The sequence below is a fragment of the Struthio camelus genome, chromosome 3 (genome assembly GCF_040807025.1).
Source record: "Struthio camelus isolate bStrCam1 chromosome 3, bStrCam1.hap1, whole genome shotgun sequence".
Classification (NCBI taxonomy): Eukaryota; Metazoa; Chordata; class Aves; order Struthioniformes; family Struthionidae; genus Struthio; species Struthio camelus.
Genome location: NC_090944.1, coordinates 145,239,388 through 145,254,186, shown reverse-complemented (window position 1 = coordinate 145,254,186; position 14,799 = coordinate 145,239,388). Strand labels below are relative to the sequence as shown.

General features: G+C 44.7%; 1 protein-coding gene across 8 annotated transcripts in view; it reads right to left on the bottom strand.

Moving 5' to 3' along the window:
* Window positions 1-14,799, bottom strand: part of RIN2 (Ras and Rab interactor 2) — an 87,383-nt gene that overhangs the window by 15,260 nt on the left and 57,324 nt on the right. For all 8 annotated transcript variants that reach the window (XM_068940765.1, XM_068940763.1, XM_068940768.1 and 5 more), the window contains 5 exons: window positions 14,372-14,564; window positions 13,567-13,678; window positions 11,525-11,597; window positions 8,310-8,401; window positions 4,102-5,235 (listed from right to left, as the gene is read on the bottom strand). In XM_068940765.1, coding sequence (XP_068796866.1) covers window positions 4,102-5,235; window positions 8,310-8,401; window positions 11,525-11,597; window positions 13,567-13,678; window positions 14,372-14,564 — 1,604 coding nt within the window. The remainder of the gene's footprint in view (window positions 1-4,101; window positions 5,236-8,309; window positions 8,402-11,524; window positions 11,598-13,566; window positions 13,679-14,371; window positions 14,565-14,799) is intronic.

Below are 14,799 nucleotides of genomic sequence, written 5' to 3'. Positions count from 1 at the left end.
CGGGACAGGGAGAACCAGGTCCTCTGCCTCTGCTCAGGGCCTTCACCACTTGCTTCCTCCTTGCCCTGTCTCTCCCTTTCAATGAAAGGAGGATCACAGGGGGAACCAGGTCCATCAGCCTTAACACAACGTGAAGCGATATTAGGGTGAACAGCGGGGAGCGGGACCCAAAACAAACATCTCAGGCCCTTCAAAGAAATAACACAGTGCTAAAAACAGTCTCTATGAGTTTTTCAAGAATAAATACCATTCTCATTCCTTTAACAGGATAATTGGCTTAGTAAAAAAGCGAGGAGTAGGAGGTGGGCTACATCTTGACTCTTTTAAAGAAAGGCCTTTAACCCTTCACCATGCAACTTTCCTATAAACAAACAAGGGAAATATTGTCTGGCTGTAATTACCATAAGGTGGGTGCACGGCTGGTTGAAATACTGCACTGAGAGCCCAGCTATCAATGGTTCACTGTCAAACACGACAGACATTTCACAAGAGGTCCTATGGGGGTCAGCTCTGGGCTTTGGGCTATTTAATATTTTCATTAAGAATTTGGATGATGAAATAAGACAGTTCACATACAAAGCTTGCATATGATATCATGGCAGGGGTGGGAGAAAGACATCATCGGTCCGTGGGAGAGCAGGTTTAAAATTATTCAGAAGCTGGAAAGAGGCCTAAAGCTAACAAGAGGGAATTTAATAACGACCAAAGCAAAGCGTTGCCTTCCAGCAAGAAGAGCGCAAAGGCAAAAGCACAAAACGGAAAGCAATCAAGCAGCTCACAGCGCCATGGAAGATCAAGTTGGGATTTCAGAGTCACGTGAACGGACAACTTCAATGAGCAGTTCAACAGGTTGTAAGAAAATACACCCCAAATGCGCTTTGCCTAACAGCAGGGTGCAAGTGGTCATTCAAGGCCTGTACTTTACACGAGAGGCGCCAACTGGAGAATTCGGAGAAAAGCGAGCACTACAGATAGTAAAAGGCTAGAAACCAATAGCTGGGAGGGAGGACGGGAAGAAGTGAGCTCTTCGGCCTGGAAACGGGGATGCTAAGGTGGTATATGACAACATCCTGAGATGTAAAAAGCCACTACACCAAGGGGATCGCTAATTAGTTTCAGGCCCGCCGGAAGAAGGGGAAGAGAAGGGAAAGAGAGGGTAACTGGGCAAGTAACTGGCTTAATTTTCACCAAAGAAAGAAAATCCTTCTCCATCTAGGCACAGTTAACAGGCTTCTCGATATGCCTTCCAGCTCCTCCCAGCTGTGATTCCTGAATATAAGTCCAAGTGCCTGTGATACTGCATGTCCCACTGATGAGGGGCCAAGCCGTTCTGTCTAAGCCTGTTTTAAAATTCACTATTTCTAAATCCATCACACACTAGAAATACCAAAATAGACAACAGGGAGCATGTTCGGGCACCTTGCCACACCTTCAGTTAATACCTTATTGCCAAATTATTTAAGTCAGATATTTCTTGGGTTAGGCTCAGGTTTAGGCATCGCGATGAAGTTGGTCAGATGCTAGACCCTGTCTGGTGATCGCCTGACAAAACGATGACACTCAGCTGGACCCCTTTCTGTCCGCAGCCAGGAAAAGGAAAAATACAAACAAAAACTCCCAAACATTTGCAATCCGAGCAGCAGCAGACTGTCTGACTCGGACCAGATCTCCGCTGACTCAGTCTAGGTCCTTATTCTGTGGATAGGCATTCAGGTGTAAACAACCTTAAAACAATTATTTTGCGTTCATTCTTAAATAATAAAGAGCAGTATACCTCAGCCTTAATTCCATCCCAGCACTGGGGATCCTTGTTTCAGGATGGGTTAACAGCCCACAGCGCTAAGCTTTGGAGGCACCTGTTAGGAGGAAGGAGAAAGGCTGATGCTCACACTTCTCTGGGAAACCTAAAAGATCTCCCAACGAAGTCTTTTGTTTGCCAAAGCAGCAAGTGAAGCAGCGCTGCAAGACAAGCTACGCAGTCACACCGGTCATTAAATAGGCGCAGGAGGCTTTAGTCCCCAACACCGAGGGCTGTGCTAGCACAGCGCGTGCTGCTCTAGCACACACTAAAATTCAGGAGACAGCAAGGTAACGCAAAACCTAGAGGTGCCCAAACAGGCAACTGTCCTGCGGGGTGGTGAAAAGGGGGGCAGGGTTGGCTTGAGCTCCTCTGGAAGAAGCAAAAAGGGCCCAGGGAGCCGAGGCGCCTGACGATTTACTGTCACGGGCTCCCTCCTCGTTCCGCCTGCGCCAGCAGCGGGGCTGAACTGCGAGGGGCAACTGCAACTACAAGCTACACCTTGTAGTACGCTGCTACACCGAGAGAAAGAACCTGTACCACGACTACATAAACCAAAAAGAAAGAATAAATGACCATTTACAAAGTTAAAATTTGGGCTGCAAGGCTGCACTGAAACGGTCAAGCAAAACCCCAGATGATAGGCAGAGCTGACTTTTTGTTCTAGCTTAAAAAGTTCTTCCCTACAGGGAAGACTAAATCTTACTGTCACATAGTTATCTGCTTAGATCAGCAGCATCCGATGCTCCTGATCCACTGTGGCTGCTTGCAGGCTCCAGGAGTAGGCAGCAGATGATTCAAAAGCACGTTCTTCATATGTTTAAACTACCCTGCTTTAATTAATCAGATTTAACTGCGTGATCAAAGTCAGACTTTCTGTCGCTGAAGAAAACCAGTGTAGTTTAGTTGTTATACTTTATAACTTAAGCTACTCCAAAGTACGGAGACATTAAAAGCAGACATCCTTTTGCCAGTCTCTAGAGACCCACAGTCTGACTCAACCACACCCTTACAATGCAAAGTCTAAGTCAAACCAAGCCTTGACCAAATTACAAGCACAGAAGTTCTGTATTTCTTTGTCAAATAGCCTCAGAAAGCCAGTGGGGGGAAACCCACAGCACTGTTCAGTTTGCTTTTCTTCCCCATAACACCCACGTAACATTCTTTATTATTCTACTGAGAGCACTCCACGTCTTTGAAAGAGTGTCGATTTTGAGGAAACTCTCAGTAGTGTAGTATTTGCTTTAGCAGCGCTTGCTACTTTGGCTTGACTTGCTGTAAATGGAGTTGAGGTTGCAAGAGAATCCTTTCCCTCAGTCAAGGACAGACAAAAACGTCAACACAAAAATCACCAACTGCGCCCCGAGAAAGAACGATCTGCCAATTTTGTACTGGGCCAACTGTTGGGACACTGGGGTATAGGAGAAAAACAAGCAGCTTAGGCCTGAAGTGAGCTCACAAGGAAAGTATTTTGCCCTGAGGGATGTTTATCTCCTAAATGTAGCTTATAAGCTCTTTCACAAATACTGCTCAGGCTCAGCAAGACAGAGGGACAGAGAGATTTTATACAGCAACAACGATTTCACTTCTGTGGATACACAAGTCTCTCCCTGTTGGTAAAACATGCATTCAAATATATAGTTCATCTGTAACCATTTATAAATTAGAGACATGTAACAGAGAGGTATAGAAATCCAGACATTGGCATCCTCTTCTTTTTTCATTTTCTTTTTTCTTTTTTTAAACTTACGCATCTTTTTATTTAGCTACAAGCGTAGGGACAGTGCAGCTTTGCTAGGAGTGAATGAGAATTTGTTTGGATGAATGAAATTTTGTTTCAAGAGGAAATTGCTAAGAAATGTTTCTCTGCTCTTAGTTGTCGCTGGTTTCTAATAAATTCTGGCTTTTTGGCTACAACGCATACCTAACATACGGTTGAAATTGGTGCACTGGAGCATCTAAAATTGTTTCAACACAATCCAGGGAAAAATAGGTGCATCCCAGCAAACAGAGGACAGTTAATAGTACCTGTGATTTTTTTTAAACTGCTGTAAGTCAAATCCAACGCTTACCACTGTCACTGTAAGGAAAACTTTTTATAAACAACTCTTTGTAGCATATTTCTTCCAAGTTGCTGCAGTTTTTTTTTTTTTCTTACTATTGTTTTAAAACTCAAACAATCAATGGCTTAAACTCTGCTAGCAAAGTCAACCCCACCCCTCCAAAGTGGCCCCAACACTATCACCGTAGATTTGCCTTATACGTTTTCATCTTCCCCCAGAATACAGGACAATATTTCTTACCTATTTGGTCCTCTGGGATCAGTGACTCAATCGGGGGGTCGAGTTCGGAGCTTTGGGATAAATAGTTCTTGACCTGGGTCATGAATTGCCGGATAGTTTGCAGCATGTCCGTGCTCGAGACATGGCACTCCTTGTTTTCCTGGAGAAAGCTGACATAGTCCTGCACTAAGCATCCAAAGTAAGTGCGCTTGTCCTGGGACATCTCTGCGATTTTCTTTATCATCCTCTTCTCGGGGGTCATGAAGGAACTGAAAACTCCACTAACTTTCCGTAGCTGAGATTTCACAATCTTGGGGAGAACAAACGAGCTGTTTCTTTTCTTCTTGGGCTTCAGAGGGGGGGCCATGCTCTCCTGGTCGCTCTCCCCCTCAAAGTCCTCCAGGCTGCTGTTCGTGTCCCCCTCGTAGCCGAACAAGGGCATGCTCCGATCAAAGTCCAACGAGTCGGAGGAGGAGGTGGAAATGCTCATGTCGCTCAGCCTCTGCCTGCCTCCATTCCACGGCGCCTGTGACTCACCGTTCGCTGCCGAGCTCTTCTTGGAGGCTGCTAAATCCCGCGCGGGCGGGCCTGCACCTGCAGCGCCGGGCCCTTCGGAGGCACGCGCTGAGCTGCCGCTGGGCCGAGGGGCGGCTGTCGCCGGCTTGCCGCTGCCCTCCGCCTCCGAGCAGACAGCCTGCTTCTTCAGCCGGGGCGGCGGGATAGGGGCTGGCTTGCTTCGCAGCACACCCGAGTCTCGCTGCTTCTTATGGCTGGCCGTCTCTGGCATGCTCGCCGGCTTTATAGTCCTGGAAAGCCGCGGGCTCGTGAGGCTGCTATTAATAGAAGGAGGTGGCGGTCTGGGTGGGGGGGAGCGAGGCCTCTCGGTGCCATTCACGTCCTGTGCTCGCGGGCTCTGCCTTTTCAGGCTCCCGCTAACGTCCTGGCTGTGCACTTTTAAGAAGAGGGGATTAATGAAGCACAGAGCTCCGTTGGTCTGGCTGCACTCCAGCTCCGAGGGCGTTCGGGTTCGTATAGCATGCACGCCATTTATAAGGCAGAGCTGGCGCGCGTCTTTACAAGTGCTGTCTGCAGGCGCGGGCCGGCAGGCAGGCGAAGGATTTGGGGGGTTCCTGTTAGCTGGAGAGCTCCAAAAATCTGAAAGTCATCATTGTATTAACGTAAGAATGCAAATAGTACGCAGATGGCGTTCAGAACCCTCGGCTCAGCGTAACCCCTTTGAAGCATTAAGGAATTTAGACAAGCTTTTATAATTCAAGCAAAAAAAAAAAAAAAAAAAGATGAATAGCATTCCTAGGCATTCCCAGTGAGCTTCTTAAAGCACCATCAGACGTAACTGCGTGCTACACTCCTGAGGCTGCTCCTATTCGTTTATAAACATCATGGCCAATGCATAGCTGCAGATCAGCCCACGGAACTAAGCGGAAAAATGAGCTGAGAACCCAAGAAAGGAAGAGAGACTGGAATACAGCAATTCTTATTGATCTGAGGCTAAAATGGACATAAACTACTCACCAGCATATCAATCAGGAGAAATAAGGCTCTGCTTCTCAGCTGGTATTAATAAGCTCGCTCTACTAAAGCCAACAGAGTTAGGCTGATTTACACCAGCTGACAGCCACTTATGGCAACTTATTAAAATCAAAATTTTGAGGGGTTTGGTTTCTGTTTATAGTGAACAAATAAAACTATGCAGGAAAACTCAGCTCATGTTTTGCTGTGCTTGGAGCCCACACAATCTTCAGCTGTACTGATCAAACGCTCGTGCCTCTTTAAGAGCCCTGGCCTGCAGCCCGGTGTTTGCAATGGTTGCAGTTTGCCTGAGGTTTTAGACACTCAGCAGCACATAAATAGACTGAATGTGCAGTCCCATCAGCACAGTGCGGAAAATGTACGCTAAACCAGCAAATTTCCACTGCAGCCTCCTTGCTTGCCCCAGCAAAGCGTCAGTGTGAGCGCCCAAAACTGAGTCAACAGTAAAGCCCACTAGGTCCTGCGAGTCTGACGGCTGAAATTAAAACAAGCCCTCTCGGACAGCAGACAGACTGAAATAAGGGAGCAACACCAGAGGAAGACTTTGGTAAAATTTGCCAGTCTTGACATGGCCCTTTTTCCTACAGCGTCAAGATGCCTCTTTTTGGCTGCTGGGCAAAAATGAGCCTTCTGAAGCCCAAGACGTGACTTTCACATACTGAGCTAGCTCTACAACAGGGGCAGGAAACCGAGTACAGCCCAAGGCGATAGACTACTTTCAAGGAATATACCTGGGAACACATGCAGGGAGTATACCAGAGACTATACGTAGGGAGAGGCGCAGTGCAAGGTCATGCAATGCTGCTGTTTTTTTTAGCTGCTCCATGACCCTGCTTGCAGATCCCTCAGCAAGCTGGCCAGTGTGCTTGGCATGTGGGCTGCTGCAAACATGCATGAGATAAGCACCACAGCAGGTGAAACATGAGAAGAGAGACTAAAAAAGGGTTGGCAAAAGCCTTGAAACCTTTACCACCAGTTCTTCCTGGTGCAGTTTGCTGGGCTACATGCTGTTGACCTGCATTGTGTACTAGTTCCTCTGAGCCTAAAGCACAAGAGAGCTCTGGCAGGAGCTATGGTCCTTAGCATTCAGATCAGGCTGTTTTGTGCCTGTGTGCTACTTAAGAAAAGCTTAATAGGAAGGCCCCCTTGAGAATTTTTAGGCATCTCTTGGGTCAACAGCATTGAAGGTCTGGCTTCCCGGTGCGCTCTTTTGTACGTAGTTACCTAGATCTCCATCAAATTCCCAACTTGGCTGCCCATTTTTTGCCCACAGAAACTGTGATCTTAATCTGGCATACAGTAGGCAATTGATCGCAAATAGACCAACTACAAAGTTATACAGTGATCACTCCTTTCAGTGATCCTTACAGTGATCATCAGTCTCCTTTCAGCTTGCAAATGCATTAGCTTAAAACAAAGAAATAAAACAAAAGCTGCACACACAGAGATGGTTCAAGAACAAGCCTACAGCAAGTCAGCCATGGTGCTCTCAGGTACAGAGGACAAAAGATAGCATGATTACTCTGGAGAGCTTGCTTGACACTGCCATTATTATCTCCTATGGAGACACTTGCCTAAGAGTCTCTAGTTTTCTAGAGGAGGCTGTCTTCATTACAATGCCTCCCAATTTGCCTGCATTCCCATGAAAATCCATGCTTTCATTTAATTACCAACCTTGCAGATTAGCAACACAGAAGACATCTGTCTTCTCTTTAAAGTGAATTCCTGATTGTCAGAGCTAGGGCAGCAAAACAAAATGCAAAGCAATACCATACTTCACCGTGTATGACTTTGCTGCAAAATCTCACCCAACAGTTCTAGAGAGCCTTGTGCTAAGAATCTTATTTAATGAAGAACCATTTCTAAATTGAAGATGATTCAAAAATCTGCTGGGACAAAGACTTCCCTCAGTCAGCCCTCTCTTCCTCCAAGGGGAAATAAGGCCATTCAGCACTTTGCAAGAGTTGCTCAACAATTCATCTTGGTCAAGCCCATGTTTCAAATCCTGCCAGGCTTTGCATCTGCTGCAAACTCAAAATACATGTTGCAATGAGACCGTAATTGGTTGTAGCAGTCAAGCTATGCATCTTTCAAGGACATGTCCTAGCATTTTGTTTTTTTATTTAGAAGCTCTCACCAAACTGAAGTGCACAGACACATTCTACAGATGCTATGCACACACCCCTTCTTGCACCACTGAACTACCACACTAAGCCACTGACGTCAAAATTGCCTTTCCAAGGTAAATAATCACATGTCAATCTGAACAGACGGTTCTGATAACAGTGCACTACAGTTCCTACACCCTCCTGGCAGCTACAGCAAATTATCAAGCTAAAGGCTGCAGCGTGAGACCACAGCCAATGTTCCAGCGTGGAGGACAAGCTACCTCAGACCTCTGCCTGGCAACTGCAAGTCTTGCTTTGCATCAGTCCAGGGGCTGCACAGAGAGGAGAGAGAAGGAAGGAAGGAAACAACACTAATAGAGTCAAGAATATCACACAAGGCACATAAGGATGGAAGAGTACGAGGCTTTGGCCTTCCCAGTAGGAGAAGCTGCTTTTCCAAAAGCTATCTGGATCATCACGGATCAAAATGAACTATTTACTGATACAGACTATTTCTTCAAGCTTATAGCAATGTTACAGGGAAGGAGAGCTAAGCAGATAGCTACTTACTCAGTCCAAGCTGAGCAATCTCTTCAAGTTCAGCTTCTGTCTTTGCTGCTGCAATAGCATGAGGCAACTTAAGGGTGAACGGCAAGACATCTCTGTTTGCAGAACAGAAAAAGAAATGATGATTTTCACAACAACAGCCCCAGTTTTAGAAGTATTTGTTTCCAACACAGGCATTAGTTGAGCTCAGGTTCTTACTCTCTTTTTGAGCTACGGCAGCTAGCAAGAGTCTTAAACATACAGCATGCAGCGTAGGCAGGACCAACCCCAAGGCTCCTTTACATTGGAAAGCAGCGTGAAGGGCAAATGAGAGTCAAGCCCCCAGGACTCTCTCTTTGAGCTCATTTCTACATCCCCACCTTATTTTCCTCCCATTACAGCAGAAGCTTTAACATCTGGTCTTTTAAGAGCAAGCTGGTGTGATGTAAAAGCTTTATCTGCCCTTAACCCTTTAACTAAGCTTCAGGTTTTCCAAAGACATCGTTGAGTGCTCTCAAAACTGAATGAATTATCTCAGAATAAAAATCTAAATGAGTACTTAGGTGGCTAGTTTAAAAAAAATGCCTAAGCCAGGATGTATTGGTGCACCGGAACAGGCTGCCCAGAGAGGTTATGGAGTCTCCACCCTTAGAGAGATTTCAAAAGCCGTCTGGACGTGATCCTGGGCAGCCTGCTCCAGGTGACCCTGCTTGAGCAGGGTAGTTGGACTAGATAATGTTTACAAGCCCCCTGAACCTCAGCCATTCTGTGATAGCCTGTCCTAGGCTGAAAACACATTTCATTTAAGAAAGTCTTCATAATTTATCCCCATATCTAGTTTTGCATACCAGAAATATATGAACACTAGAGGGTCAATGGATGTTTACAGAGGCAGATGCACGAATACTTATAACATAAGCCAAAGCTAATGTAAAAGGCTTTTGGACAGAGATTTTGAGACAAAACTACTTAGCCTTACGTACACTGCGTCAGTACTACCATCAGCAGATACTATACCTCATGCCCATCTAGTTGGTACCAATACATCCTCAAGCTATAGTGCACGCTAAGCTGTAAAATCTGTAATAGAAGTACCTACATAATTAGAGTAAATCAGAGCAAATGCAGCACAGATATCCTACATACAACTGGTGTCAAGATCATTTTTTTTAAAACTGCAAACAAGCCAACCATCTATTGCAGCAGACAGACACGGTTTTAAAACACTGAAATATCACCAAGCCGTATGTTAACTTGTTGAAAAATCAGGATATCGGAACTCCAAGCAAATTCCATCTAACACACGCACAAGACTGACATGCTAACTAGAAAGCATGTGAAAAGACATTTTCAGCAACATACCATGTAAAATCCAGTCCAATTCATATCAGTGCAGAGCATCTAACTAAATACAAAGAGAGGTAACCCTTGACTCCTCAAACAAACTAATGTGGTACCTACAGCAAGAAATTCCCAGGAGGGAATTTTAGGAAACCCTCCTGGCTTTGCTGTGACATGCTGAACGGTACACCCTCCATCACAACCGCTGCCCACCTGCTTTCCCAAGAAGTCTGCATGTTTCTCCCCCGCACGCCCAGCAATCCTTGACCACTGGCAAGGAGGACAAGGAAGCTGGGTAGGTGCTGCCACTTAAGAAACATTAGGCAAATAGAAGCACTTAAGATATTTCCACACTGAATGGGGAACTAAGCGTCAGCTTCTAAGAACATGCCACAAATCAAAGGCGAGCTTTATTTACTGATATCTCTCTGGACAGGTTTGCAGCTGAAGTTGTATTTAAGAACAAGCAGGATAAACACTAGGAAATCTTTATTTCCGTTGTCTAAGTGGGGATCGCTACTCTGTTCTTACTTCCCTTCTCATCCCCAAAGGGCAATGAGGAAAGCAACAGAACACAGGGGTGAAGAGCCTGTGCACGCAGGCTTGCATGCGCTCCTTAGGCATCCTGAACGAGAGGCCAGACTGCATCAAGACACACATTTTAAATTCACACGTGGCTGACCGAAATACCATGAACAAAATTAAAGCCACTTTGCGAGAGAGAATCAAGTATGAGACACAGGAGCAAGGCAACAAACTACTGCATGTTTGCGGGCTTACCCTTAGCCCAGGCAAATCCAAAGCAACTTTGCGTCTACAGTAAAAAAGGGATAAACTCATGCAAATAACTTCACATTTGCTGCAAACTCCCTGTATGCACTGACAGAGTTACCAGAGCTTGGCTATGGCCAATGAGAACAGAAAGGGTGACAACATAAAGAACCTCTCATCACTAAACTGCTTTTAAATGCAGTTCAGCTCATTTCCCCTTCGAGGGCTGACCAACTACTACTACGATATAAACGCTTCTTTCATCACGCGCATGTACAGCTTGGCACAGAGGAGGCTTGTAGCAAAGGGGTTCTAGCTGCTTCTCCATCACAAAAAAAACCAATAAGCCCCATGATCCCAGTGCATCCTCAGCCAGCAAGCATTTCTCACATCAGTATTCACCACTGGCAGCACTAACTGGCAATCATGTTGCAGTAAAAGGCCGAGGCTTCAAAATGCCCCTCCTCACCCCTCAGAAAATGGACCTAGATGTGCAGTTTGGCTGTGTCCCACCTGTAGTGGACAAGTGGATAAATGTAGGACTTGAGCATCCATCTGAGATTTTTCACTAGTGAACTAAAGTCAAATCAAAACCAACTTAAAAGACAAAACATCAGGCATTTTTTCTCCACATACTACCTGAAAATCAAGTCAGGTAATCATAAACTGGAAAGCTGATGAAACCATTTTTGCCGTTTGCGGTTTACAAACCTCTCAGTTGTCATGGTCTCCAATGCAATCTGACCTTTATCCAGTACACTCCAAAAACGTGTTTTACTAGCAACTCCAAGAAATGGCTGTTGCAAGATGGCTGAGAGCTTACGGTGCTTGTTAAAGGAGTTATAGAGCAGATGAGACAAGATATCAGCCCAAGTCAAGTTGAACTTGACAACACCTCACAGTTGGGTGGACAACATAAAACCATCCTTTCAGCAATCAGCAGCATATACAACAGATCCTTACTTCCAGTTCTCATCTGTTATTTAGCCCATTACCTTCTACGACTGCCCAGGAATATTTACAGATTAGTAATATCTTTAATCATGCTGAGCCAGGAAAGTTCTTGAGACTCTCTTTTTATCCAGGATAGTATAGCAAACGAAACCCAGAACATCACACCACCTTACCTGCTAATACAGTAGAAAGCAATGAGCCTGAATAAATCAGCAAAACTTATTCCAGACCCCTCCAAGGAAAAGGCTGTGAAGAAAGTCGCAAGAGGGAAAGAGTCACACATCTATCCACTGTTTCTTAGAAAAGCTTAATAAAAAAGCTTAGATGTTTTTCAGAAAATTAGCTACATGTTTGCATCAAGCTAGCCACCATTTGGTTAATCTGAAACAACTGTGTGGAGGAGCACGTGTCTCCTCTAAAGGCGTTGTAAAGACTGTCCTGATAGTCTTGGTCGTGGGCTTGTTTTTGCATTCCAAACATATACTCTAATTCTTGGGAAAAAGATCAAATAAGATTAGAACTACATAACATTTTATTAATGGATAAACCAACACTGAGGCTTTGTTTTACCTAGTGAACTACTACAGCTAATTTTAAATCTTTATTTCCTCCTCTTGCAGTCCTTCCTACTCATTTGTCTTCTCCCCAGCTGTGTTAGCATATAAAGGCAAATAACGAATGTTAGTTCACTTGTCCCATTTAAGAAAACCCAGACAATTCTGCTTCACAGCATTGTCTTGTGCTGAGTTTCAATCTTTTTTTTTCCCCCCCCTAATAAAATTATATCAAAACTCTTCTAGAGAGCACCCTAAATGTTACTCTGAAATTAAAAAGAGCGCAAACATTTTTTTTGCTCCATATCAGCGTTCCTTACCGTTATAAATGCTTTTCCACCGTGACAGTGATCTATAAGAGGTTGCCACTTCACTGACATTAAGCTCTCTCCTTTGCCAGTGAGAAGTCTCACCCAGCAGCTACAGAAATCAAGCAGGGGAAGGTGCTAGAGCGACACCATCTAGGTCTTTCAGCTCATGACCGAGACCAGAATAACAGAAGGGAGAGCATTCATACAATACAACAGCAGTGTTAGAACACCTATTCTGTGTAGCCTGAGATGACTTCTGCAAAGGGGGAATAGTGAAGTCTCATTGCTTCCGACCACCTCTGAGCAGCTAGAGCCCTTGGGTGGACCTTCACTGCCTGTTCGCATACTGTCACTGAAGGACAGGCCAAGCTGGTCATTTGCGTGCCTAGAAAAAGAGGATTTCTTCAAAAGACATACTAATAATGCACGTAGTAAACAGATGGGTGATCTTGCGGTGCGGTTAAGATAAGATGTGTGCCCAGATCCCAGATTTCAATGAAAACCTCAACCATAACTGGTGAGTAAAACCATCAGTAGACACTTCCCCCTTGTGGTAAAATTTTATGCATGAAAGACAATGTAATATTATTTTCTTTTCTAAAGGGGAGAGAGGGAATTCGTTAGCGTAACAAGCCTGAGGACACAGCTTTAGATCACACAGATTGAATACTAAAAAAGTTGATAGTCTTCTCTTCTATTTGCCTTGTTTCTAACTGAAACCAAAATTAGACGCACAGAATTAACTTTATGCTACAGCTGAAGTTAACTCAGGTCAGTAATAGAAAGATAGAATTTAACTACAGAGCCTCCAGCTCCAGAGCCATTTAACTGCAGTTGCTGCTAATTTTATCTCCAGTTTTCACTGTCTTGTTAAAATAAGCCCCTTTGCTTTGTTCATAGTTTTTGTACCACATACACTCACCAGCTGCAGCTTCCTTTTCTCATTCATCTCAAAAGCATTTCTCACCTCCTCTCTCTGAAGAGATGAGTAGAGTATTGTTTCAAAACTTACGGGAGCTCTACCTTTTGTTAATGTCTCCAAAAGCGGGTAACTACTCATACTAAGCAATGCCTCTCCAATTCAGCAAGGTACAAAAACCTATAAATACTCCAGTGTCCCCCTGCACAGGCTTATGTATTTCTGCATATCTTCCCTCTCCAGGACAGGCCTGACCCACTCTTAGATTTGCCTAAACAACCCTTCACGCCTTGAGCGGAGATCACCGTAGGCAGTTTGTGATACTGTTTCCATCACTTTGGACGATTTTCTGCTGCAGGTTTCACCAGTGCAAAGCATCTGGCTCATACAGGGTGACCACTATCTGAAAAGTCTGTAATTCATTAACTTACTGTATGTGCTTTCTTTTATTGCAAATTCTTTCAGGCAGGACCCACATTCACTGGGCAGACGCAGAGATATGACCTTTTTCTGCAGTCTTGCTGATTTCCTAACCAGAAATATCTGTTGCGGAGAAGGGAAAAGGATAAACTTTGAGCTTCATTAAAGATGCCTTAAAAAGAGACAGAGATATTAAAGATGAAAGGAAATGTAACAGCCCCACGATCTCTGGTTTTCTATATGAAACATCTCAGAATTTCACTCATTCAACAACTTAATGCAAAATAGCATCAGAACATTTAGAAAAACATCTTATCTTCATATAAAGCAGGTACATGACACGGAGTCCATCATGTCCATCTCTGACCTCTCCAGTTTAACCCACAGCAAATCCCAGCTCCGGCTCAGGCCGTGGAGTCTGGGGAAGCTGGATGTGGGAGAGCTCCCTAGCCCAGCAGCCCATTCCTGCCATTTCCCTATGCCAGGAGGGAGGCAGGCAGGAGGGTGCAGAAACAGCCACCAGCCTTACCTGAGCAGATAGCACCTGGTTTTCATCTTAGCAACTTCAGTGCAAGCACTGGTGAAGGAGAAAATTTGGTCAAGTTTCCTATTTAGCAATTCTCTCTCCGTATAAGGCAAATGCATCTGTTAAGAGTCCTGCTTAGCAAGGTCCTGCTCTGGAGCTCCAAATGCAGCAGTCTAGTTCTTAGCTCCAGCAGACCCCAAACTAGTCTTCTCTTGGATTAGAGAAAGCACACAAGAAATAGTTTTTCCAACAAATAGCTGCATCAAATGAACGGAAATGTGACTTCTCACCCCGGGCGGCTGGGTCTGCAGAATCTCCATGGCTTCAGCGTTGTTCAGACCAAGCTGCAGCCACACAGGGTGAGTATGGAGAAGCTTGTCCAATATGCTTAGCTTGTTGGACAGGCTGTCATATCCAGAGTCTCGGGGGCAGCCTTTTACATCTTTCTTCTCAGGAGAGACATTATCCATGTCCTTTACTAGGCTGTGAGGAAAAAAGAAATTAGACATGCAAGTTGGACATAAGGAATCACTTAATTCAGTAAACAGAATTATCACAAGGCTAGTGGCACCACTGGCACCCTGGACTGGTGTTTCTTCTACTGAGAATTTGCATCGTTAGTATAGACAAAATTTCTCTTATCTGTACGGTTTCTTTTCTTCAGTTGTCCTCAGTTTGACAGCTAGTGTTAAGACAGGCCTTAGCATTCTGCCATTAG